At 42.2% G+C, this 26682-nt stretch overlaps 1 protein-coding gene across 12 annotated transcripts in view; it reads left to right on the forward strand.

Annotated features, from left to right (window-relative positions):
• NRCAM (neuronal cell adhesion molecule) overlaps window positions 1–21367 on the forward strand; it is a 258429-nt gene extending 237062 nt beyond the window's left edge. For all 12 annotated transcript variants that reach the window (XM_030307737.1, XM_030307742.1, XM_032592377.1 and 9 more), the window contains 3 exons: window positions 8165–8296; window positions 9118–9196; window positions 18849–21367. In XM_030307737.1, the coding sequence (XP_030163597.1) occupies window positions 8165–8296; window positions 9118–9196; window positions 18849–19086 (449 nt within the window). In that variant the 3' untranslated portion in view covers window positions 19087–21367. The remainder of the gene's footprint in view (window positions 1–8164; window positions 8297–9117; window positions 9197–18848) is intronic.
• The last annotated feature ends 5315 nt before the right edge of the window (window positions 21368–26682 follow it).

A 26682-nucleotide genomic window follows, 5' to 3' on the forward strand; every position in this document is an offset into this window, starting at 1 on the left:
CTCATGGTTCATGAGTTCGAGCCCTGCGTCAGGCTCTGTGCAGACAGCTCAGAGCCTGGAGCCTGCTTTGGATTCTGTGTCTCCTTCTCTCTCTGCCCTTCTCCTGCTCACACTCTGTCTGTCTGTCTCTCTCTCAAAAATAAATAAACATTAAAAAAAATTTTTTTAAGAACAAGCTAAATGCTGTTCTGTTGCAAGTATCTCACTGTGGTTCTGCCTTGACACCTTCAATAAATACACCAAGGCTAAATTCATCAGTTCCGTGATTCCAAATTTTTTTAAGAAATTAATGTTTTGCCTGGGATCTTTGTCACTGATGTTTTACATACATGTTCGTATTTACTGTGTCTGGTGATGGATCATATTCCTATCATTCTATATTCCTTTAAAAGGAAAATCTCTCAGAGACAGAGGGAGACACAGCATCCAAAGCAGGCTCCAGGGTCTGAGCTGTCAGCACAGAGCCTGACGCAGGGCTCGAAGTCATGAACCGTGAGATCATGACCTGAGCCAAAGTCGGATGCTTAACCGACTGAGCCACCCAGTCACCCCAAGCATGTAAACTTTTATGTTGAATATGATGTAGCTGGCAGTGAGAAACAATTTCATTACCCAGTTGTGAATTTGAGTGGCTTATTTTAAGAAATTAAGGAAATTTTAAGGATTTCCTGTGAATCGTTCTGAAAGATAACTTGATCCAATTAAATAAATCATAATTATCTAAAAAAATTGTAGTGAACTGAGTCACCAAACTACATATTTTATACATAGCTAGGAGTCTCTTTTGTTCATGTCGGTAAAAACCAAGGGACATGATACATTCCATTGCATATGTTGTTTTCATACCACAGTGCTTAAAACTGTTCTATACCCACAACATGTAAACAAGAGTAATATAGCGAAAGTTATACCTGTAAGTACAAGTAGAAAAGAAGAAAAGTTTTTTCAAATTGGACCTTGACGAAGCAAAAGTCAAACTGACTTAAAAGTAGTCATTTTGCCCTACTGCGTGACAGAATTTTATCAGAAATTGCAGAACATTTACATTTGGAGGGAGCACCCATTATGTTTCACTATTTAATGTATTCCCAAATCAGGTGCTCTACTTACATCTTGGTCACGCCCACCAGGGGACGGGGCCACTTTAATTTTTAGCAGATGATGAAAACCCCTGCCCCCACCCCAGTGCATCGTGCTGTGTATGTGATAAATTGGGTGGCCGGTGAGCATTTGTGACAACAAGTGGAATGTTGTCCAGCTTTCTGTTTAGGTCTTTATCATGCAAGTAAATATGTTTAGAAATAACTATTTCTTTAGGAATGGTTTTGAAGGTGAGAGGTTTGAATTGATAACTTAGATAAATTTGAAGGCATTTGAGTTCACCAAGAGATTCATCTTGTGAGCCTTAAAACACAATTCTTTCCATAGTTCACTTAAACTTGTTAAGGTATAACAATTCTTTTTATAAACATTGTTAGAGAAACTCAGTAGTTTCATAAGGCAAAGTGCAGATAAAGAAAAAGATTTAATTATAGTGGGAATGGGGGCACCTGGCTGGCTCAGTCGGTTGAGCGTCTGGCTTCAGCTCAGGTCATGATCTCGCAATCTGTGAGTTCGAGCCCCCGTCGGGCTCAGTGCTCACAGCTCAGAGCCTGGAGCCTGCTTCGGATTCTGTGTCTCCCTCTCTCTCTCTCTGCCTCTCCCCTGCTTGGGCTCTCTCTCTCTCTCTCAAAGAATAAATAAACATTAAAAAATAAAACTTACAGTGGAAATATATACAATTATGCAGTCTGGATATCTGCTCAAGTTTTCTTTGAGGATATTTTCATGTGGTCTTTCATTTTAATTGATTTATTTGACATGACTAGATTTATAATACCCTAAAATGATAAACCTAAGCATCCTCAGTTTTTGGTGTTAGCATATAAAGAATTTTCCTTTCTTGAAGCATTGAGTGATTTCCAGTTCTTAAAGATATTTAAATTAGTTGTTTTTGCAAACGTCCCATAGGCAAAGAGGAATGAAGGAAGGAAGAAATTGTAAATGGTTCTCAGAGCTTCTTTGGGGTAAAGGGTCTAATGCCAGGAACATATCCAGTTTGAGTTAGTACTGAGGGGTCTCTGGTTTTGTGAGTCGAGAGGATGTGTTTGAGACCAGCCCGGGTGAGGCGTGTGCCATGCTCACTGTGACTCATACTTAGGTGTGATGCCACGGGGCGTTCCACTTGGAAACAGGGGGCCAGTGGGGTTGTGTTATGCATAGGACCGTGAATGTCTTTGTGTGGGGCACAGTTGGGTTGGGAGTTTGGGTTTTTAATCATCTTTGGCTCTTTATATCAAATGAATGACAGAATTGAGCAGATCACCTTCTAGTCACAGTATAGACAAAAACCCTTACAAAAACAGAGGGAAAAATGACTCTTCACCTACTTTATTCAGGTAATTCAATTTTTGACATCATTTACACATGTAAATTTCCCTTGGAATTAGGACAGAATTTTTGAAATGCTTTTCAAGCTAAAATAACTCGCTGATCGAGTCACAACTTTTTATGTCAAGGGGGACTGGAATCCAGCAGGATCCTGCAGTCTGACTAGGCAACTGATGTGAAGATGATCGCACTTGAATAGAATAAATTGTTCAAATCGTGCGTTTCATTGTTACCACACCAAATTTGACTGTGTAACTTTCGTTATTGGAACGGTATCCTGATACACCAGAAATGATTGAAGTTTCTAAAACAAAGAAAATGTTCATGGGCGATGCAAGAATATTCATATTAATGCATAAGATGAAAAACAATCCCTGCTTGCTTAAAGAAGGGCTGTGTGGCACATGCTCGCTTTGTGATTCATCATCCGTAGTATTTACGCTCAGTCGCTTGGTGCGTTCTTGAGGAAATGCTGCCTTTGCTGCAGAACCCATAGGCAAAATGCATTTTGTGCATGTCTTTCATTACACGAGCATTATGATTTTTAAAGTCATGGGGCGCCTGGGTGGCTCAGTCAGTTAAGCGTCTGACTTGGACTCAGGTCGTGATCTCACCGTTCCTGAGTTCGAGTCCCGCGTCGGGCTTTGTGCTGACAGCTCAGAGCCTGGAGCCTGCTTGGGATCCTGTGTCTCCCCCTCTCTCTGACCCTCCCCCACTCACACTCTGTGTCTCTCTCTCTCAAAAATGAAAAAAGGTTTTTTTTTAAAGTCATGTATCATTTATAAGATCTATAATCACGAGTGGCTTTAAAAAAAGAAATCAAAGGTAATATTCGGCAGCTTATTAAACTACACTTTAAATTATTTATGAGCAAAAATCATAATGTTTAAAGAGAAAGCCATGCTTCTGCTATTCTGTTCCTTGTGTTTTTGTAAAGACCTGTGTAAAGAGCTCTAGGAAAGTGGTGCATGAAACTGAAAAGAGGACTGTCCATTCACAGTTATTATTATGGGTGCTTTTTGTTATCGATGGCTTTTAACTTCAAAATACCGAAAGCTCAAGGAGACATTTTGTTCGTTTATGGCTAGAATACATAATACATAATACATAATAATAGTAACAGCCTAGCGTTTAGTCACCTCGGATCTACACCGGGCGACTGGTTCTCATGGCTTTTCTCATTCACTTCTTCACCACAGTCCTGTGAGGTGGGCTGGGTGAGTACCCACTTACACGTCAGGTCACTGGAGTGTCACCCGGCTGGGACGTGAAAGAACTGGGGTTCGAGGCTCAGCCTTCCAGTGCTGGAGGAGAGGCTCTCACTCCACCCATGTCCAGGGTCACAGAGGCCCACGCCCCAAGGGAGACAGGCGGAAATGACCACTTTGTTTGGCACTTGCCACGTCTGTCCAGCTATTCCGGACCCCTGAAGACGCCGATGTACTCCCAGCTTGCGGCTAGCTAGAACGAGATGCCACCTGTGACATCAGATTGTGGCTTTTTTTTTTGTCCTTGTATAGGACAGAAGGCAAACCCTTGAGAAAACAATTTTTTTTTCTCTCCAGTGTTGCTATACGTACAATTCCAGCTGCAGCTGGCGGGTAGTTCAAGGTGAACAGCCATAACGGGTGGGCCATTGTTGTGTGCCAGCAGTGGAGAGATAGGAGAAGGCCACGGATGTAGCTATGATAAAGAGTAAGTCGTGATTAAGCCCTGGTGACCTTAGTTAACATAGTCCCTCCAGGAGCAAATACCGTTCATCCAACTCCCGTGTCCTCCCACTTTCCCAGCTCTGTCCAGTAGAGCTGCCAGACTGAGTCCAGTGTGAAAGCACACCTTCTACCACTCGTGCTCCTCCTCCCCTCCATGCTGGGTTCTGACATGTGAGTGTCAGTGCTCGGCATGGAGGCGTACCATTCTGGCTAATGTTTAAACCCTGCCTTAATGAGATGCTTTTCTCTCTGACTTGTGCTAAATAACTTCAGGAACCTAGATTCAGCTTTCCTCTCTGCTTCGTTCATGAATCTTTTTTTTTTTTAAGTTCATTTATTTATTTTGAGAGACAGAGAGAGAGCAAGTGAACAGGAGAGGAGCAGAGAGAGAGAAGTCCAAGCGGGTTCTCACTGTCAGCACAGAGCCCGATGTGAGGCTCGATCTCACAAACCATGAGGTCATGACCTGAGCTGAAATCAAGAGTTCAAAGCTGAACCAACTGAGCCACCCAGGCGCCCCTCTTTTGTGAATCTCCTTACCATGACACCATCTCTGCCTTTTATAGTCTGAATTCTTAAGGCATATTTCTTAATTTTTTCCCCTGGCACAAACTGAAAAACAAATCAGATGAGACCATACGTGGTGTGTGGGTGCTGTGGTTCTTTGCCCCCAGTCCTGTGAGGACCCCACCTCCTCGTCTCTGTCTCCCATCAGTGCCTGTCTTCTCGGATATCATAAAGGATGTGACGCAGATGTGCTTTTACCGGGCCCAACAGGTTTTTTTGGTCAACTGTCTTTGGCCAAGGAAATGTTTTGCTCTTTTTTGTTTTTAATGTTTACTTATTTTTGAAAGAGAGAGAGCACGGGCCAAGGAGGGACAGAGAGAGGGGAGACAGAGGATCTGAAGCAGGCTCTGAGCTGTCAGCACAGAGCCTATGTGGGTCTCCAGCTGACAAACCATGAGATCATGACCTGAGCCCAAGTCAGACGCTCAGCCACCCAAACTGACTAAGCCACCCAGACGCCCCCGATTTGCTCTTTCTATACATTTCTAACTATTTTAATTCAAGAGGACATTTTTGTGCTTAATGGATTCTTCATAAATAGCTATTTGTTAGCTCTGCCTCCTGCACATTATTATTCTAGTTCATGAGTGTTGCCTCAGAGACCTACTCCCACAGAGCACAGGTTATCCGGGAGACATCAAGCAATGTGCTAGCAGAACACTTATTAAAACTGACTTGTATATATGCTAATTTGGATGTAAATTAAAAAAAAAAACTGACTTGTAGGAACCAGCAAATTTTATTCCTCTAGCTTATTTTCTTTTTTCATATCCTTTATATTTGTCTTTTTATTTAATGTATTGCTTTATGGGTTACTCAAGCGTGACCATAATTTTATTGTAAAGATTTAAATAAAGTGAAAATCCTCTTTCATTCTCCTACTTAATCCTACAAATACCTGCCCACTGAAACTCGGATTCAAGAAGAAAAGGCCCCACAGGCTTCAGTGTGTGTGTGTGTGTGTGTGTGTGTGTGTGTGTGTGTGTGTGTGAAGCACAGTGGTGGCCATGACTTGGGTTTGTACGTGTATCTGCAGTTAAGATGATCTTAGAGTGTTCTAGGAAGAGTTGAAGCCTCTTGTAGCCACTCTGGGCTTTAGATCCCTTCTTATGTGGATGGGAAGTCAGTAGAAGTTCTTTTCACTTACATAATTTTTGTTTAAGTCAACTTCTGGTGCACTAGTGTGTGTTTAGGTGAGCATACGCACGCACGCTCCTGCTGTGTCTGCCTGATCGTAAAGAGTGGGATTGTGAAATATTTGATTCTTTTCTTTTTGGAACATAGAGGTAAAAATTCAAAATCAATTTGGCTGTTCCCTCATCGACTGTCAAAGAAACATTTCCACTTTTTGCGTAGTTACACAATAGCCACCTGCCAGCAGGAAGTTCGGCCTTGACAATCACCACCTTTCTAAGACCATGTCTGTGCTGGCACTTGAGTATCTCGTTGCATGTTGCCCCTATTGGTTGTATTTAATTGGATGGAAAATGTAAAAGCAGATACTATTTACAACAAGGCTGGAAGTGACTGAGCATACTAAAAACAAGGACTCTTTAACTTCAATCAGATGCTCGATAGACTTACACCAGTTGGCTTGGGGTTCCGTTTTGGAGAAAAAGCACGCCATCCAAGACCAGGTGCAAACTGAAAGAAATGTATTGCCAAGGAGCGTGTCACGATGGACTTTCAAAATCTTTTTACCTGTCTCAGGGAAAGTCTCTATAGCATTTTGGTTTTTGGAAAGACTTCTGCAGAGTTGATGTCTGGACGTGTTTTCTGGAATGCATTAGAGCAGTAGAGCATACTGGCTAGTATGAGTTTATTCCCTATGCCCACCTCGAAGGATTAAAGAAGGTGTTGCCCTCAACACAGTGCCTAGCCGATAGTAAGAGTTTCAGAATGTTAGCTGTCGTTATCACTGCCTTCCTCTTCATCTTCGTCATCATGATTCTGGTGTGTGTATGGAGGGAGGGCACTGCCTATACTCCTGCCTTGGTTATATCTAGTTATGATACAACTCAAAACCCCTCTAGCCAATGAGGCACAAAGGGAGATTGCGAAAGGCTACTGGCGTTTGATTTATATTCCAGATCACGTATTTCCACTTCTCATTGTATTTCTTAAACACACATACACACATTCTTCACATTCTTCATACTTGATTTTTAGGCATTTCATTTTTCTCCCTCTACTTTGTGTGGAGAAAAATAAGGCAATGAGGTGCTATTTTGGCAACAGAGAGCTGACCCTGGGATATGTGTAGCCATGTTTGTTTCTGCATCCAGAGATCACATATGCCCAACCCAACCACGTTAAGTGCACTCAAATAAACTCAATCAGATCGAAAGCATGGTACAGGCATGCTTATGAATCAAAAGAAGAAAACCTTTTACTTTGATTATGGTCAAAAAAAATAATAATAAAGGCCTTTAAAAAAAGTTTCGTACCAATTTATTTAAACAAATCCTCACGGGCATGTCTGAATGGCCATTGATGCTGCACTTTGTCCCGTTTGATTGACACTTTTGAATAATACCAGAAATGCTAATTATTCTGTGTTTTTCTTAGGATATTTGCATACTGTGACTAGTTGAATAAGGGGCTTCACATTTATTGACTCAAACAGAATAGATGAAGACAAAGAGTATGTATACATGTGAATGAGTATTTTCTCTTTAAGCTGGTCATTTATTCCAGTAATGATTTCCCCGATCAAGATGCCTCTCAAAGGCTTTTAAACGGATTCTAAACAATAATGAATATTGAATATCGATCCTTTGAGGGTAAATCAGAGTTTTTCAGAAATTTCCAAAAATCTTTTAGAACCAACTCTTGTAAATGAGATGAATAACAAATCTAAGGAATGTTTTGGGTGCAAATTGAGATGTTCTATAAAATAATAAGGCTGGTTATCTTATGTAGACAGGTTTCTTGTGTGTTAAAGCTTTCCATTTTAAAAGAAGATTTATAAAACATTTTGGAAAATGGCAATATCACTGCAATGATATTTTAGCCTCCAAAAGTGGTTCCTTTGAAGAAAAAATACTCCATTAGATGTATACATTCTGTTCTGTTTAAAACTCGGTCTTCCATTCTTATTGTTGTACTTAATATACAATTTATCTATAGACGGTACTATTAAAAACTGGCTTGGGACTATGTTTCTATTGAGAATATGTAGTTAAAATAACTGTGAACACAATGTTTAGCAGGATTGGTTAGCATTTGATGGGATTAGCATTCAGATTTCGCTATTTGAATTTTTTTAATTCATGAAGATTTTTCAAAGTTTTTATATAACTCCTGCTTTATCATAACTGACAGATTGCAATATGGGGCCACGGTAAAATGTATAAAAGCTCATATACTATGGTAGTTTTTTGCTTCAAGAGACTACACCCGTTCTCATCTCCCCCTTAACCCATTCCCCCCGACACCGCTGATTTGTTTTCCAGCAATGGCAAGCCGACAGGTGGATATTGCGACTCAGGGCTGGTTCATTGGTCTGATGTGTGCCGTCGCTCTTCTCATCTTAATTTTGCTGATCGTTTGCTTCATCAGAAGAAACAAGGGTGGTAAATATCCAGGTAAGAGAGAAAGAGTAAAATTGCCTTATAGTGCTGCATCATTATCCTAAACTAAAATGAAATGATGAGAGTAAATATGTAGGTAGTAATAAGTATATTTTCCCAGAGCCATAAATTTGGATGTTCTGTCCAATTTTTGATCCCTTTTTTTTTTAAATGGGAGCCTAAACATAGTCAAGGCTCAGAAGGTGTTTGGTGGAATAAATTAAGCTGTTCTCTGAAGATATTAGTGATTCTGCTTCCGTAGGCTACACAAAAGTCATAGGTGCTAAAGTCGCACCTACAACCAACAGGCTGAAGGGGAAGGTTCATGGAAGTCTTCTGGAGGAAGGAATGCATGAACTGAGTCTTGATATCATGACGTGTAACATTGCTTTTCCTCTCCCGTTAATGTTTTGTTCAGTTTAGTGGTTCCAATGAATTTCTATTTACCTGGCCATTTCCCCGTCAGTGACAAGAAAACAAAACACCTGCAAAAGAATAAGATTTGCTAAAATGACTTGTAACCTTGACTATTGTAAATAAATAGATTAGTCCAATAGGGGAGAAATCACAGAAACCTAAAACTTATTCCTTCATCAGTAAGATGCATACAGGAAGTCAACTTTATAGGTTAACAAATGTTCATTCTATTAGGTTGTCTCAGAGAGACAAAAACAGCAAAGTATATGCGTGGCCACATAACACATCTGGCTGTATAACATCCCGCTGTGTGTAGAATCATTTTCCACCGCCACACATCTCAGAGAGTGCACTCTTTAAAATTTTCAATAGGGAAACGCAGAATCAATAGATAATATTGTCGCTTTGAAATGTTTTAGTTAAGGAAAAGGAAGATGCTCACGCTGATCCTGAAATCCAGCCTATGAAGGAAGACGATGGCACTTTTGGAGAATACAGGTGAGCACTGCTTCGCAGACTCCCTTCACCTTCCCTTCCCTGCACAGACTGTCTGCTCATACAGACCTCATCCGACGGGATTCGGCCAGGAACAGGTTCTGTGGCCTTTCATATTTTCCTCAAATATTAGTTTAGAAACACTTCCATGTCTAAATGTTTACGCATCCCTCACGATGAAAATATTCCCACTTTGCATCAAGAGATAAATTTCCATTTGGTCATAGGTTTGGCAATGAAGTGTCTTCCACTCTGCCATATTTTCCCAGAGGCATTGCTGCTGTACTGCTCAAACCAGGAAAAGCTGGTGTGTTAGGATAAGAGTTAAAACAACAATAAAGACCCTACAAGACCTGCATTCCACAGGATACGACACCTGTCATTTTCTAAGTAGTGCATTTATAAAATTGGTGTCACTCTTTCTACTCCTGGATTTGATGCTTGTTTTCCAAAATAAATGTCTATATACCCTGGCCACTAATCATAAAAGGATGATAAGGTTGTTTTAGAAGCTGTAAATTATTAAGAATATCATAGCCCTCTAGCCTGTGTGTTAACTCACACAACTCTGATAATACATTCTTGGCTTGGCTTCATTTTTAACATAGCCTGTGTGCTGAGTAATGAAAAAAGAGAGACAGGAAGAGAAACTCTTTAAAGATATTCTTGCCTAAGAGTTACTTGTCTTTTTAAAAAAGAGATAAAAGAGCTAATTGATTTTTTTAAGTTTAAAATAATGTTTAAAAACAGAAACTATGTATTTATTCATTTAAAAAATTGGGATTTGGGTGGCCCAAAAGAACACTTCTATTTATAAAATGCTTTTTTACACCTTGCTTTTTCCTTCTATGATGCTCTTGATTATAAAATATATATATTATATAAACATATTTATATATCATATAAAATATAATAACAATATAAATATAATAAATACAAAAATATACAAATTATATATTTTTTAAAATATGCACTGAGTCCAAACTGAGCCTTTTTTGGCAGAAGAAAAGGCTTTAAGGTAACAAAATATTTCACTATTATGATTGCCAGGTGACATTTATAGAAAATTGTGCTAATTTCCACCCATCTCTAGAGCTCATTTTTGGCATTTCCATGTCAATATCCCGAGGGGCTGAATAATGCCAAGCATACGAAAATAGGATAACTGATTGAGAAAAACCATGTCTTTTGGACAAATTTGGTTTCGTACCAGTTTCCATGCAGACACAAGTTTAGCCTTTGTGTCTCAGCATCTAAGCCTTCATACACTCTGATCTTCTCTTCAACAGAAATGATTATAATTTGTAAAGCTTCTCTGTCTAATGAGGGTTGTCTTGGTGTCACCAGTTGACCCTGGGACTCGGTCTGTGGAAACCTCACGGGCCACCTCTGCCCACTCCACATTACACGGTAGGGCAGCCGGCAGATGGCCATAGCCTAGGAAAGCCACGTCTGATCCTGGATGAGTTGCAATCCCGGCTGATTTCATTCACTCTACTACATGTTTTTCCTGTACAGCAGGTGAGGTGATGATTACTAGGGAACTTCTTTTTAGATAAAGTTGTTGTGGCTAGATTTCTACACAAGTTATGCACACCACTCCCTTATTTATTGTGATGAAGCGAAATCTTTATGGTAGCCTGAAACAACTCCGCATTTGCATGAATTGGAAATAAACCCTTGCACCTCATACATTTGTCACGTGGTGATGGATTCCTGTCATACATTATCACGCTTAAGTGAATCCGGCGATGTACTGCTCACCTGGTGGGTCTCAAATGTCAGCTCGTGGTTACACGGTCTGATGTCATGTGACTTTCTCAGGGCAACCATGCTGCTTACTCCAATAAGACGTGATTGAAATCGAGGTTGAATGAGAACCAGCTTGGAATCAAGAAATTGTTAGTTTCACTGTCCACTCAGCCATTACCTTTGATTCCTTTAGGTATGGAACTTAACTTGTCTGGGTCTCAGTGTCTTTCATCTGTAAAATGATACAGTTGTTCAAATATTAGATGATCACCGAAGGCTTCTAGTTCCATGATTTCTAACCTCCTCCACGAGATGTCTGCTCACAACTTTTAATATGATTTGGGGTTCCAGAGCGGTACATGGCAAGTATTTGGTGACTGGCCTCATTATCACTGTGTTTACATTCATTTTATTTTACATTTACATTTATCATATTTCTTTGTCATGGTGTTGGTGCACATGTGATATGTTTGTGAAGCGTTTTCACATGACTGTCTTTAGCTTATGCCTTGAGTTTCTCAGAAGAGAAAGACTTTTCTTTGGGCCTGTTGAGCACAAATCTGTTGGTTCGTGTGTGAAGACAAAAACATTTGTCACACATATAATTACGCTGATGTGGGAGATGCCAAGGGAAGGTTCTGACGGGTGTCTCAACTGAAAACACAATTTAGTCATTTTCTTTTTTACCAAGACTGAAAGTCCTTAAGGACAAGCCCACAAGTGAAATCACTTTCCCAAATACCCAACTGCCCTTTGCTACAGATACGGCTTTATCCTGTGACTTCCTGACACTACCTCAGAATTTTTTCCCTTTGGATTCTTTTCTACTTAAAAAAAAAAAAAAAAAAAAAGTCGTTTAGTTTTTTGGATGTTACAATTAATGAAACAGTTCCAACTATTTATTCCAACAGATGCCTTTTTGTTTTTTAATAATACATTTAAGTGTCATTCTCCTTCCTAAATCACCAGGGTCCCTTCTCTGTTTTGCACCTTCTGGAAGTTTTGAGCTTTGTATTATTTATTGATTCTTATTCTTTTTCGTTCTGAAAACAAATTAATACGCTGATCACACACCGACGCAGACAAAATTAGGGCTATTACCAAATGTAAATGAATTCCATTTATGATTTGCTCATTCTCCAGCGTGAGGCTGAAACAGCCTCGACATGGTGGGCTCTCAGCCAGAGGGTTTTTCATAGTGCAAACAGGGATGGAACTTCAATGGCCAAATTTGATTTTTTTTTCCCCATAAGCTGTAACCTTGTGCCCTAACTCCAACTCCCACCCCCAAGCAGTTACCCTCTGGTGGAAGCCTGCAGCTTGCTTTGTTTGTTTCTTTAATTATACAGACAGTAGGATCTGCATCCTTACTAGCATATAGAAAAATCAGAGAAACAATGCAACCAACCGTGTAAGTATTTTTTTTTTAATTGTCTAGATCCATTCCTTTAAAAACCAGAATGACCCTAGGTCATAAACCATATGGCCATGGTACTTGAACTCATAGCATAAATGGAGGCTGTCTGCACAGGGATCTTGCCATTCGAGTAAACATGATCCTGTTGCAGGCATGCTAACCCGTGCTCCTAAGACTTGAATGATACGAAGGTGTGTCATGTTTGATTTGCTATCTGCTTCCAGTGTATTCTGCTCACAAATGTAAACTGGTATGTGAACAGTATAAATCGTGACGGACTTTTAGAGGGAGTGTTTGGGTCGCGAAGGTCAATCTAATGGCAGTGTGATTTGGAGGATCGTGACCACAAGACAAACCGAATGATCACAAATATATCTGTTGTTGCTGAATTTTAACTCAATAGACATTCCTTGGGTCCCTCCTGTGTGCATAACCCTGAAGTATTATTGAAACAAAGGTCAACTCCTTCAAATTCATTCCTAGGGAAAGAGAGAGGAAGAAAATATATAATCTAGTGCTTTGTCTGACATCATGAAATTCATTAAGAAGGAATGAAAATTTCCCAATGTTAGAATTCTGGGAAATTTTCTAAAATGCCCACCTGTCTTTTATTGTTATTTTACAATGAATTCATTCATTCAACCAGTATTTATTGAGTGCCTACTGTATGCCGGGCTGTGGGGATAGTAAAAACAATAGAATGTTAACCTCCCTAGCTTATAGTCTAGCAAGGGACACGGGAAAGTAAAAGACCAATCTGAGCACTGTGGGAAAAGTTCTATGAAAGGGATATAACTCAGGTACCGGGGAGCAGGGGCGGGAAGCCAAGGCCAACTGGGTGGCATGGAAGGAGGGTAATGTGAGAAGCCTTCCCAGAGGAAGCGGTGTCAGAGATGAGTTTTGATGCTGTGATGTGACCCTTTCTTTCCACTGCTCAACCATCTTCATTCTTGGCCATGAGTATCAAAAATATATTCTGTAGCTACATGTGCTATGTTATGGCTATTTTATGACATATTTTGAAATTTGTTTAATCTTTGATGTCCTAGGCTAAGAGTTCACTAACATCTGATGCCTCCTGTCCTTAACATCTCTCATAAAACGTGGTTGAATATTTTTAAGCTTTGACTACTGTGTAGCTAAATAAGTATATGGCTTTTAAATCATCCCCCGTAACCTCCAATTCCTCTCATTTGGGACAATTCCCTTGACATCATGTCAAAAACAGTTTGTTTACTATTTCATTATAAAATTCATCTTTGAGGGGCACCTGGCTGGCTCAGTCAGGAGAGCATGCGACTCTAGATCTCAGGGTTGTGAGTTCAAGCCCCATGTTGGGCGTGGAGGCTACTTAAAATTTAAAAACTTTTTTAAAATTCATCTTTGAGTTGAAAAGCAGCAAGTACTAACACAGTGCTTCAACACGGACTTGTACCTGAGTTGTATCCCTTTCACAGAACTTTTCACAGTCATCACATCTGGAAACTTCTGAGCTGTGTGTGTTACACAAGGTATTTCTTAGAAAGAAAAAAAAAATCTCTCTGAGGTGGGGGCCTGGAATGGAGAGAGGAGATGTGATGGCAGATAGATGAGTACTTATATTTTGGGGGCATAAATCACGTGCCAGTACTGTTCTGGTGCCTCGTACAATTTTTTCCATTTAGCCATATTCTAATTGAAGTATGACATTACATCCCACCACTTTTTTTTCCAGCTTATTTGAGAAAGAGAGCACTTGAGCAGGTGAGAGGCAGAGGGAGAGAGGGAGAGAGAATCCCAAGCAGGCTCCACACTGTCAGCACAGAGCCCTGTGTGGGGCCTGAACTCACGAACTGTGAGATCATGACCTGAGCCAAAACCAAGAGTTGGACCCTCAACCGACTGAGCCGTCCACGTGCCCCCATCACACCACTTTTTAAAAACCAGTCTTAGGAAGATGTTGAGCTGCCTTTGAACCTCTTTTCCTAGAAAGACTCTGTTTGTGGATAGAGTACTTCTCTCCCTTCCTTCTCTTCTTTCAAGCACAGCCCATGTTGCTATAGATTTTCTCTCATCCACTATGATCATTAAGTTGCAATGGATGCTTCTAGGGAGCTCCTTCTTGGCTCGCCATTATTCATAACTGATAGGGACTGTTTGTGTAACAATCCAAATGAATCAGCAGGAAGATATTACAATTAATAAAAAGAGTTTAGTGATGTTGCCTGACACAAAATTAGGGTGAAGTCGATTGTATTTCTGTATACCAGCGAACAGTTGGAAAGTAGGATCTGAAAAATGATCTCAGCTATGATAGCATAAAAATATGTAGGAATAAAGCCAGCAAAAAGATCTCCCAACTATTTCAGGGCCCTGTGTTACAGTCCACTGACTGATTTGTCTGTCCCTGCACCAAAACTGCACTATCTTAGTACTATAACTTTTAATAAGCCTTGATATCTGATAAATCAAGTCCCCCAACTTTGTTATTCTTCTTCAAGAATTTTTTAGGTATTCCTGGCCTTTTCATTTATACACTTGCAGCTGAGAGTCAGCTTGCCAAGCAAGATCCACAGAGAAACCTGCTGGGTTTTTATTGGCAGTAAATTGAATCTAAAGACCAATATAAAGAGGGTTAACGTATGTAACGATACTTTGAGTCTTCTTGTCCACCATTATGGTAAATCCCTCCATTTATTTAGCTCTTCTTTAATAACAATAAAACTTTCATTTTCTTCATAGGGAACTTAAAACATTTTTGTTGGATTTGTTCTTATATACTTCATATTTGTGTGATATAACTGGAATCGTTCTTTTAAATTTCATTTTCCAATTATTTGCAAGCATGGGAATAAAACGGACTTTTATGCTGGTATTGTATTAAGCAACATTACCAAACTCTCTTTTTATTCTAATGGCCGCCTCCATATTCTTTTGGATGTTTTACATACATGTAACCATACCAGTTATGAGTAATGACAGTTTTCTTTCTTCGTAATAGTATACCTTCCATTTCTTTTTCTCCGCACATCGCTTAGTACTTTCAATGTCGTTTTGGTTAAAAGTGACAATAGTACGCATCCCTACTATTTTGATACCAAACAGAAATTGTCAACACTCACCATCAAAGATGGTGAAACTAAGTGTCTTGCAAATACCCAGGACATTCAAGATACTTGCTCTTCCTAGAGTATCGACATTTTTATTGTGAATGGGTGTTGAATTTTACCAAACACCTCTTCCTGAATCTACTGAAATGATCATAATATATTGTTCTTCTGCGAAAATGGAAAACTATATGAATTGAAGTTTTAATGCTGAAACAAACTTCCATTCCCTGGAATAAACCCAACTTGGTCATGATATGGTATCCTTCTGGTAGATTCCCGAATTCCATTTGCTCTTGATGTCTTTGGGATTTTCACATCTCTGTTCCTGTATGAGATTAGCCTGTAATTTCACTTTCCCCAAGTGTTCTTGTAGGTTTTAGGTATCAGGTTATACCAGATTCGTAAAATCATTAAAGGAGTGGTTCCTCTGATCTAGCAAACTTAACATGTCCAAAACAGAACCACTGATCTTCCGTCCCAAACACGCTGTACTCCCCAATAAGGGTAATTCTATCCTTTCTGTTACTCAAACTGAAAATCCTGGTGTCCTCTTTTTCTCTCTTATTCCATATCCAATCCATCAGAAATCCTTTTGGTGCTACTTGCAAAATATGTCCAGTATCTAGCCACTTTCTGCTGCCTCGGTGTTCCGCTCTTGTCCAGGCTCACTCCTGTGTTTTTGCCCTAGTCGCCTCGGCCCCCTTGAGCAGGGGTCGGCAAACGTTTTCTGTAAAGACCCCACTCGTAAATATTTCAGACCTTACAGGCCACAGGGTCGAAGCTGCAACTCTACATGTCTGCTGTGGGGAGTGCAGAAGCAGCCACACACAATACAGAGGAAATGGCGTGACCCAATTTTGCTGTAGGTTACCAAGGCCCACCCTCCAGGCTAGGCTGTTCCCAACACTGATGACTGTAATCCTTTCAAACCCTAAGTCAGCTCTTGTCACTCATGTGTTGAAAACCTCCCAATCGCTTTCCATCTCACTCAGAGCTAAAGACAGAAGCCTTCCAGTGTCCCCTGGAGGGCCCAGATCTAGCCCTGCCACCTTCTACTTTAGCTCTTCTCTCTCTGTCTCTCTCTGTCTCTCTCTGTCTCTCTCTCTCTCTCTCCCCTTCGGTACCAGCCACACAAGCTCCTCCCGGTTCCCAGAGTGCATCAGGCTTGCTGCCACCTCAGGGCATTTGCACTGCTTGCTACTCCTGCCAGAATGGCTCTCCCTCCACCTATCCACCTGCCTACCTCAACTCTTTTAAGCCTTTGGTCGGCTGTCACTTCTAATGAGGACTTCCCTGGATACCCTATTTAGCATCAACCTCTACACCCTCCCCTGACACCTTTCATCCTCTTTCCTCAGTTCCGTGTTTTCCATAGCACTAATCACCTTCTGACACACTATGTAACCAATATTTCAATACGTTATTTTCCATGTTTTCCCCTAGTAGAAGTAAGCTTAATGAATTCAGGGCTTTAGTCTGTTTTGTTTGCTGCTATATCCCCAAGGACTAGAACATTACCAGTGTAGGCACTCAATAAATATTTATTAGATATATGAGTGGTTGAATGGGTGGAGAGGTGGCTGGATCAAAGAAATACCGTAGTGCGATCCTTGGAACACTAGCTCTCTGAAGTAGAGCTTGGAATCCGGGTGACAAAGACCTGCTTATTATTGAACACTCCAGTGGACTTAAGTGCCTCACCAAGTCATGAGCAATGTTTCACAGGAAGTCTTCAGACAAAGCCTAGAGGTTAATGACTACAGATGTGCACGTTATTACTCGCAGTAGATCGGAGACGAGCTGCTCTCTCCCCTGAAGTGCCCCAAACACGGGCCACCCCAAGGTCCTGTGATACCTCCCCGGTTGTTGATTAGCAGTGCGGATAATACTGTTGGTTCAGTGTGTGACAAGAACTTGTGTCTTGTTGCAACTGCTAATTTTCAATAGCAGACACCAGTGCCCTGTTAAGCAAGTATAAGTTTCCAGTCTTGAGATCTGCTTCTTGGAGAAAGACTGAAAACCCCGGTAGGCATTATTGGCCAAACCGCCAGAATATTTGTGCCTCTTGAGATGTTTGTATCTTGCCTAGAAAAAAAGCCACTGTCAGAGACGGAGTGGGCGGTAAAGCCGTGGCACAGATTTTTGGGTGGCACAAAAATTGCTGGGTGAAATGCTACAGCTGAGGCAGCCTCTTTCTGACCTGAAGCCTCTTCATTTTTACTAATATTGCTTATGTCTCCTCTTTGGCCTTGCATTTTTGCTCCTGGAAAGGAAACAAAATGCTCTCATTGCCTTCTTTCTTTTTCTTTCTTTCTTTTTTTTTTTTTCAAACCCAGTGTTCCCTATTAAAGAGTAAGTCACTGTGTGTACCTAATTACACGACCGGATGGGCAGGTGTTCGAAAACCTATTCTCCAACTTCCAGATGTTGTGCTTAGGGATTTAACAGAGACGTAAGAAAAAAAAAATCGGGTTCTATAATGTGTTTTAAATTATGAGCCTTAGATCCCCATCCAACACAGATAGGCTACATAATACACCGGGAGAAGAGTAGACTGAGATAAAATGAGCACAGCAAATGTTTGCTTTGACATTTTTTGAATCACTCATACTCCTTAGGAATATATTGACCTGCCAGTAATAGTACAAATGTAATGCTTTGAAGTGAAATTGTGTCAGTCTCCAAATTAATCAACCTTTACCTATTAACTAAAATTCTTACAGAAAAAAAAAAATACTGTTTACTATCAGTATAAGGATTTTGCTTTTCTTCTTAGGCTATTTTCACTTGTTTCTTCTGCATCCTTTTAACGGAATGTATAGGTCTCTTGAAAGGTAAGGTTAAAGTTTACAAGTCTGGCCTGCACTCGATAACAAAATGATTCAAAAAGCAGGACTTTGCTTCCCCGTGCTCAGAAAAAAAAAAAACAAACGAAAAAACCCTCATATTTCACACTTAACCAAAATCATGCTCCATTCATCTCCAAGGAATTCAGAGATCTCACACAGTTTAACCTACTAACTACTCTACTTGCCATAAGCTTTCGCCTTCTTTGAATTCAAAATAGGGATGATTTTCAACTTTTCTCCATTCTCCCTTTGTTAATGCTTGTGACTGTTTCTGAACTGCTTCCAAATCAGGAGCGAGAATGTATCATTGACATTGACATTCGCAGCGAGAAGCCATCCGCCTCCTGAAGGCTTCGTGATTAAACCATTGCTGCACCTGATTTTCATCCCAACCACATCCCAGTCATTGGAGTCAAGCTGACGATTAGACTTGACTTGAGAAGCTCAGGACTCCGCGCGCTTTGTCATAACCTGCATGCATGACCCGTAAGAACAAAGCACTTCGCCTCAATGCCAATCCTGATGAAGATGTTTTCTCTGTCTTCCAGTGACGCAGAAGACCACAAGCCTTTGAAAAAGGGCAGTCGAACACCTTCAGACAGGACGGTGAAGAAAGAAGATAGCGACGATAGCCTAGTTGACTACGGAGAGGGGGTGAACGGCCAGTTCAATGAGGACGGCTCCTTTATTGGACAATACAGTGGTAAGAAGGAGAAAGAACCCGCCGAAGGAAACGAAAGCTCAGAGGCACCTTCTCCTGTCAATGCCATGAATTCCTTTGTTTAACCCGCAAGCCCTTTGCCAATATCCCATTTCTCTAGAATGTTCATCCTAAGCACTTGTTTGTCTGCCTTCTCATACTATGAACTCAGGGGCAGACAGTGCGTGTTCTGCCGTGTGTTAATATTATGAGAACAGCTAAAACAAGAACGCAACTCCGTCAGATGATTTGTTAATGTGAACTGCAGTGCAAAGTGCATCCTTTGTCACTCAAAATAGGCATCCTTGGTTTCCGCAGAACTGACCAAAATAACACAGCCTCATCAACGGATCGTGTTACTTCCTCTTCAGGACACAGTTCAATATGATGCATGAAATAATGCTACACACTTAAAGGAACACCTGTGTATGTTATTAAAACATAGTTGGAGACTCGGTCTATCCTATCGTCGGCCGAACCCAGAAATATGAATTCCGTTTTCATTGTCAAGAGTGTAACTGTAGTATTCTCTAGAACTTCAATGTCTTTGTGGACATTGTTGTGACATTGGTGACTCTGTGTCTAGCTGTCTAGTCTTTTTGGGAGACTGTTAGCAACAGGATGTACAGTATATACTTGCTAAATGAGTTAATTGTGACAGTCGCATTTGCTGATGCTTTACTGAGACTCTGTTACCGGCCTTCGCTCCTGTTACTTCCTAGCCTTCTTAACCCTCCGGGTGTTACAGCAGTACAGTGTTCTACTTTTTACATTCATCTCCGCGTTCAGTTGTTTTTAGGCATAAGCAATGTGTATTGCAATGCATTTTGGCACTTAGGCCAGGCTGAAAGAATCAAAAACGAATCACTCCACTTAAGTTTCAAAAACGACTCCAGAAAGCACAGGGCAAGAGACACGTACAGTGCCTTCAGACAACAAGCATTCCGTAACATGCTGCCTTCTTTCTCCGCCGGGACGGTCGCCTCGGAGTCCCAGCTTACTGTCAGTGTCCAAAAGTAACTTTTCCAAAGCAGAGACCATGAAAACCGCAATGCTGAAAGAAAGGAGAGGTGAAAATGAGATGAATAAGACAGTTTATTTTAAGGAGCATTTCCCCGTCTGTACAGACAGAAAAAGCTTTAGCACCAACTGGAGCACATGACGATTCAGCGGTCTTTTATGGTTTCTGTTAAAGTCAGTTCGGTCAGAAGGCTGTCAGTTGGGTAGAGAATTTTTGTAAAACATAAGCTATCCCCACACCAGAAGCATAGGACAGTATGCCAACAGGAATGTTATTCTCCGGGCCTTTACGTAGGGGGCAACTTTTGAAACTCTCTGCAGCATTAAACAACGTGTATGCAAATTGCTAGGACACATTTCCGAATCTCAGAAATCTGACACGCGCTAACGAGGCCAACAGTCAAAGGGATTCCACCCGCAGTTTCAGACATCAACATACCCATTGTACCGTATCCATAAACGAGATCTCTCAAATGGTTTACCTCCAAATATGAAGTCCTCTAACAACCTATGGTTGAAGGAATGCTCCGTTTCATTTGCCAATAAATTGGTTTCTCATAACTTGCATCAAGTTTAATTTTAAGTGAAGCTTTTTATATGTAGATATTTTGTTGAATTTGTAAATATACCTAAAGTGTAGATGCTATATGCATAGAGGTGTTACAGACAAATAAACCTGCAACCCATGTTGATGTTGTACTGTATAAGAAGTTAGCTAATTAATACAGTGCATGGGATTGGAAAGCATTTACTTAAATATCTTGTGGGTTTTTATTTTCCCTTTTTGCTGTGAAACTGAAATAGTGATCTATGCTACATATTGACAGCAAGTTTCTAGAAATCTTCAGAGCTTTGCCTGTGGGGCTCAGTAGGCCTATTTCCGGCACCTTTGCTGTTTATAGGTAAAGCACAATTTGAAGTAATCCCAGGTAAAGATGGTCCTACATAATCCCAAGCCTCCATGTTTGCTTCTCACAGACCAGCCGTTCTAATGGAAATACAGAAAGACGAACCAGGCTTGCCTTGGCATCAGAGAGCACAAAGACAAAAGTTACTTTACATTTGCCGATGTCTGGGAGGGGGAGGGAGGCATTACAAGTACAGTTTTTACTCTCCCATCATGGTAGGCGCGAAATTTATCTGTGCATGAAGGGGTCACTTCTGTAATAGGGCAACGGATTTTGTATTAAAGATTAAATGTGGTTTTAAAAGTCCCTCTCTCTTTTGTAATCAGTCATGTTCTTCGTGGAGTGTGAATGTGCAGGTAGCGGTCTGTGTAACGGTACAGGCAGATGTGACTGGATTTCCATCAAAAAAAACACAACAATCACTATTAAACAGTCTTGATCTCTTTGTGATCTGTAACTTTTTCAACCATGTATTTCCTAATGTTTTAAAAGGGCACAGATTTTTATTTTTACTTTTGAAAGGCCGTTATAGGCACAGAAAATGAAACACAAAACCAAACACGGTATAAAACGGAGCTAATAAAATAGGGGCGTGCCGAACAGAATTTGAATGGAAAGCGGGTGGAGAGTCTGAGAACTCGGGTGCTGCTTCCTCTCCTGAGGCCCGACTCCACGGGCCAGGTTCCACGGGCCAGGTTCCCTGGTGCTGGCCGTCAGCCTGTCTTCCGCGTGCCTGGACCTCCACCATCCTCATGGGCCACTTGGGTTCCTTCACCTCTCCCTCTTGGTGAGGTGGTCTGTGCATTTACAAGTCGTACGGGTATGTCATCTACTCCCTTCTCTCCAGCCCCCGCTGTTCTCCTTGTCTCCAACCTGCCCAGCTCAGCAAATAGCCAAGGCCCGGTTTGTTCCTCTGTTCCACCGCCTGTCCTTATTCACCTGTCCCTGGTCCCGCCTTTCCAGACACGAGCCTGCTGGCACAGAGCCGCCCCTCCCTATAGTCACTCTTGGATAACAACACATTATACAAGTGGGCTGTAAAATGCTATATAGATCTTAGCATTTCTAAGAGCGTTCCCTCTGAACACCAGATCGGGACCTCCCGTCCACACTGTGGGCCAGATTTCCAGTCCACACCTGCAGGCCACATCACCAGTCACAGCTGTGTAGCAAGGAGGGGCTGGCCTGTGAAAGCCTGACCACAAAAGTGGTCCCTTGATGCCTTCCTGTTCCGACACTTTATAATGGCCCTGATTTACTTTTACTTTTTATTTTTATGTTTTTATTGTGTTTATTTTGAGAGAGGAAGAGAGAGAGAATGTAAGGGGGCAGAGAGAGAGAGAGAGAGAGAGAGAGAACCCCAAGCAGTCTCCACACCATCAGCACACAGGCCAGTGTGGGGCTTGAACCCAAGAACCTCGAGACAATGACCTGAGCCAAGATCAAGAGTCAAGAGTCAGATGCTCAACTAACTGGGCCACCCAGGTGCCCCCTGACTTACTTTCAATGCCTGTTTCTGGAAATGCCTTGTGGAGGCAAGGGAGAGAAATGCAAACTAAGAAGTCGCATCCAAACTAAGCAGATTTCTCCCTGTCACGAGATCGTTCTACAAATGACCACCAGAGGGCCCCCTTGCTTTATTCAGTGCAAAAGAAACTGCTGGAAAATGAAGCCTCTGGAGATACAGCACAAGCCATGATGCCTGCCGCAGCCGGAAAACATGAGATTTGCAATGTTCTCCGAGGAGCTCACAACTTCCAGGAAGTTAGTCTGTGTCGCTGTGAGTCTTATTAATCTTCTTCCTCTTATCGTTTGCAGCCGTGGCTGGGTGGCCGATCAGCAGGGGGGAGGAAGAGGAGGAGCGTGCCCCCTGGCTCCCATGAGGCACCCCATCACTGCCACATGCTGGTGGGGGTGAGGACGGGGGCGTGTTCTAAAAATGGTTTCCCCTGTTCCCCGAGAGTGTGCCATTTTGTCTGCCATGAATGGATGGATATGTTCTGATTGGATTGCACAAAAGATATAGTTTAAGGATAGTTTTTATTTCTCACTTTAAAAAAAAAAAAAAGGCAGAAGAGGGAGAGAATACTACCAGAGTATTTATAGCAAATAAACAGTTCTCAGGTTGAGATAGAAAGAGACCAGGATTGACACATTCCAACTCTGCCATCAACTGTGACCACGCATAAGTAAACAACCCCCTCCCCACCATCTCCCACCTCTCGAGGCCTCGGTTTCTCCAACTTTAAAATGACAGAAAGCAGATGATTTCCAGTATCCTTTTCTGTTTGAATCCTGTGGCTCCCAATTAACCTCTCCTCCCCGCGCCTCCCCCCCAAAAAATTTTAGCACCTACTACTGCCAGATATTTTGCTAAGTAGGGAAGGTACAAGACGAGCAAAACCGGAATTTGGTTCCTGCCCTCACAGCGCCTGGAGTCTGGTGTGAGAAGACAGACACTGATCAAATAACCACCCAAATGAATGTGTAATTCCAAATCAAGAGGAGCGCCCTGAAGAGAAAGCACAAGTTCCATGAGAGCAAGCGATGGAGGGGCTGACTGGTGGGGAGCAGTTGGGAAGTCTCCCCTAAGGCATGGGAGCTGGGCACTGGAAGAATCAAGGAGGAGAAGTCAGGACACATTGCTGTAAAAGAAAGACCAGCGTTGCCTGGAATGCATGCAGGACCCAGGCCAAGCTGGGTCCTGAGGACCACGGGACAGGTTTTTGTATTTATTCCAGGAGCGGTGGAAGGCGTGGAGTAATTGAAGGGGTTGAAGTAAAGGGTCGTATGATTAGATTGTAGTGGGGGAGGAGGCCTAATTCATGAGATGCAGTGTGAGGAATGGGCTGGAGGCTGAGAGCCAGAAATTGATAAGCCACTGGGACGCTTCGCAGTAGTGTAGACATCAGGTTGCGGACTTGGATCCAGGATCATCCCACTGGAGATGGAAAGAAGTGGGTGGGTCCTAAAGCTATTTAGGAAGAAAATTGATGGGGGACACCCGGATGGCTCCATTGGTTAAGCATCTGACTTCAGTTCAGGTCACGACCTTGTGGTTCGTGAGTTTGAGTCCTGCATCAGGCTGTCTGCTGTCATCACAGAGCCCACTTCAGATCCTTTGTGCCCCCTCTCTCTACTCCTCCCCAGTTCATGCTCTCTCTCTCAAAAATAAACATTTTTTCAAAGGGAAGAAAATTGATGGGAGCAAGAGATTCGATGTGCGAGGTTGAGGAAAGGGGAGGTGTCAGAGATTGCCCTTTAATTTCTGACTTGTCTAACCAGACGTGAAGTTCACTGAGGTGGGAACATCAGGAAAGAACCAGGCTTGGAGCTAGGTCAGGAGTTCAAGTTAATAAATGTGTTTGAAACACCTCGGAAATATCCAAGTGGAAAGGACTAGAAGAAATTGGATGTATGGGCTTAAGGCTTAAAAGAAGCTTCTAAGATGAGGAATAGTAATCGAAGCCATGAGGCAGGGGAGGAGATTGCCTAGAGAGGGAATATATGCGAGAAGGCTGAGGATTGCACCCGACAAAGAAACTCCCAGATGTAAGGGACAGGAGGAGGCAGATGGGCCTCTAAAGCAGACCAGTGAGCAGGAGCCAGAAAAGCTGGGAAGAAATGAGAGGGTGTCATCTTGGACCCAGTGAGAGAGACCATTTCAAGAACAGTGTCACATAATGCTGAAAAATCAAGCGATCATGAGGATTGGGAAACACTTTTCGGATTTGAAGGCACGGGGGTCATCTGAGCCATTAGTAAATGCTGTCGGGTAGTCTCTGTCAGGTCATCTGTTGGGTAGTCAGGTTGAGGTGGGGAGTGAGTGGAAGGGGAGGAAACAGACACAGAGATCTGCCATTACCCACGTGGACAGTCCACTTGTCCCTGGGCTCAGTCCCTTGGCATCTCTACCTGCATAATCACATAATCTACGCACCCCACTCCCGCCCACAACGTCTCCCCAAACCCAGTGTCCCTCTCCTTTCAGTCTCTCAGTTTATTCTTTTTCTATTTCTTTTCCAGCATGGATTTTAAGGCCCATTCTTTTTGAAACACCCCTGCTTTACCCCAAAGCTCTTTGCCCTTCTGTCTTTTCTAAATACATGTGGAGGTGCCATGTTTCTCCAGATCAAGTCTGCTGCCTGCTTTTTCCTGCCCGCCCCCAGGGGCTGAGAAATAGAATAGACGTTAGTGTCCTTGTCATGACAGAAGGTTCTTCAGTGGTCACGCTCTCCATCCTGCCCCGTAGACCTAATTTTTCTCAGGTGAACTTCTATTCTCACATTCAGCGAGGACCATTTCAAATCTTTTCCACTCTCCCCACCCAGCCTCACACATCACTCTGTGAGACATAAGCCCACCGACCCAATCGAAGGAGAGACACAGAGACTCAGAGCACAGTGAAGCGAGCCTTTAATCAACGTTCTTGCAAGAGTGGGTGTGTGATGGACAGGCACACTCAGGGCAGTCACAGCAGACAATTTATTTCCTAGCGTGCAACTCCCTCCCCTGATTCCTCATTGGCTGAGTACGACAGAGGTTACAGCCTTACCCAGATGCCGCCTATGACCATGTAAGGCAACGAGTAGTCTGATTGGAACAAACGTACGTTCCCTGAGGTGACAGAGAGACTTTCAGTCCCTCTTCCCTTTGTTGTTTGACGCAGGCTCACCGCAAAGCCCGCGAGCATAACAGAGGGGAAGAAGCAGGAAGTGAAGTGTCTACGGGTTTGGGACTCCATTGTGGGGGGAGCAGCTTTTGTTTTGTATTTCTGAAAATGAATCCTCTCTCCTCTCACAACTGTCTGCAAGGTGACCTCCCATCACAATTCATTGAGAAAAGAAAACAAGCAGAGATGGGAATACCCTCATCTTCCTGCCAGCAAATGCTCCCTTCCTGCCTCAATGCTCTCCTGTCCTCTATCTCCTATTAAAATAGAGGAAGCATCCTTCCCTGCCTCCTAAGACCAGGCTTCTACCTGGGTCTGCGAACCTCCCCCCCTTCCCTGCTCTTTTCTCTTCTCCTGCTCACCTGGACCCTCTGTTGTGACTTCAACACATTCCAAGTCTCTCCCATCTAGAACAAACAGACTTCGACACCCTTGATTCCCCACCATACACCACCTTCTGCTGCCATCTACTCTCCTCCATGGCCAAAAGGCTGAAAAAGTTGAAATAACACCAGTTGGAGGATTATAGAAGCGACTATTTGCCAGAGAGCGCATCCTTTGTTGTTCGAGAGCCATCGAACTTCCCCCGTCTCGCTCAGTTTGTCCTGCGGACGGTCTTTCTTCAGCTGCAACTATTCAACTATTATCTCAGTGAATGACTCAATCTTTTTTTGTTTTCTCTCTCTCTCTCTCTTTTTTAATCAGAGGGACTGGGCCTGCACATTGGAATCCCCTTAGGGAGCTTTCAAGTCCCACTGCCCTCCCGCCCAGCCACCCCTCTTTTCTCTGTTGTCATTGAGATGTAGCCTCAATGACAGCAAGATTTTTTTAACCTCCCCAGATGATTCTAATGTAGAGCCAAGACCGAAAGCAGTGTGAGGAAACAATGTGTTGCCACCTCTTTGTATATGCACTTAAGGTACTTAATGAACAGTATTTCGAATACATTGCTACACACAGGTTGATCTCAAATTCTCTCGTATTCCTCTCGTTAAAAAAAAAAAAAAATCTAAGGAAAATGGACGCCATATTTGCTGGTGGGAATACAAAATGGTACGGCCACATTGGAAAAGTTTTGGCAG

This window comes from Lynx canadensis, chromosome A2 (genome assembly GCF_007474595.2).
Source record: "Lynx canadensis isolate LIC74 chromosome A2, mLynCan4.pri.v2, whole genome shotgun sequence".
Taxonomy (NCBI): Eukaryota; Metazoa; Chordata; class Mammalia; order Carnivora; family Felidae; genus Lynx; species Lynx canadensis.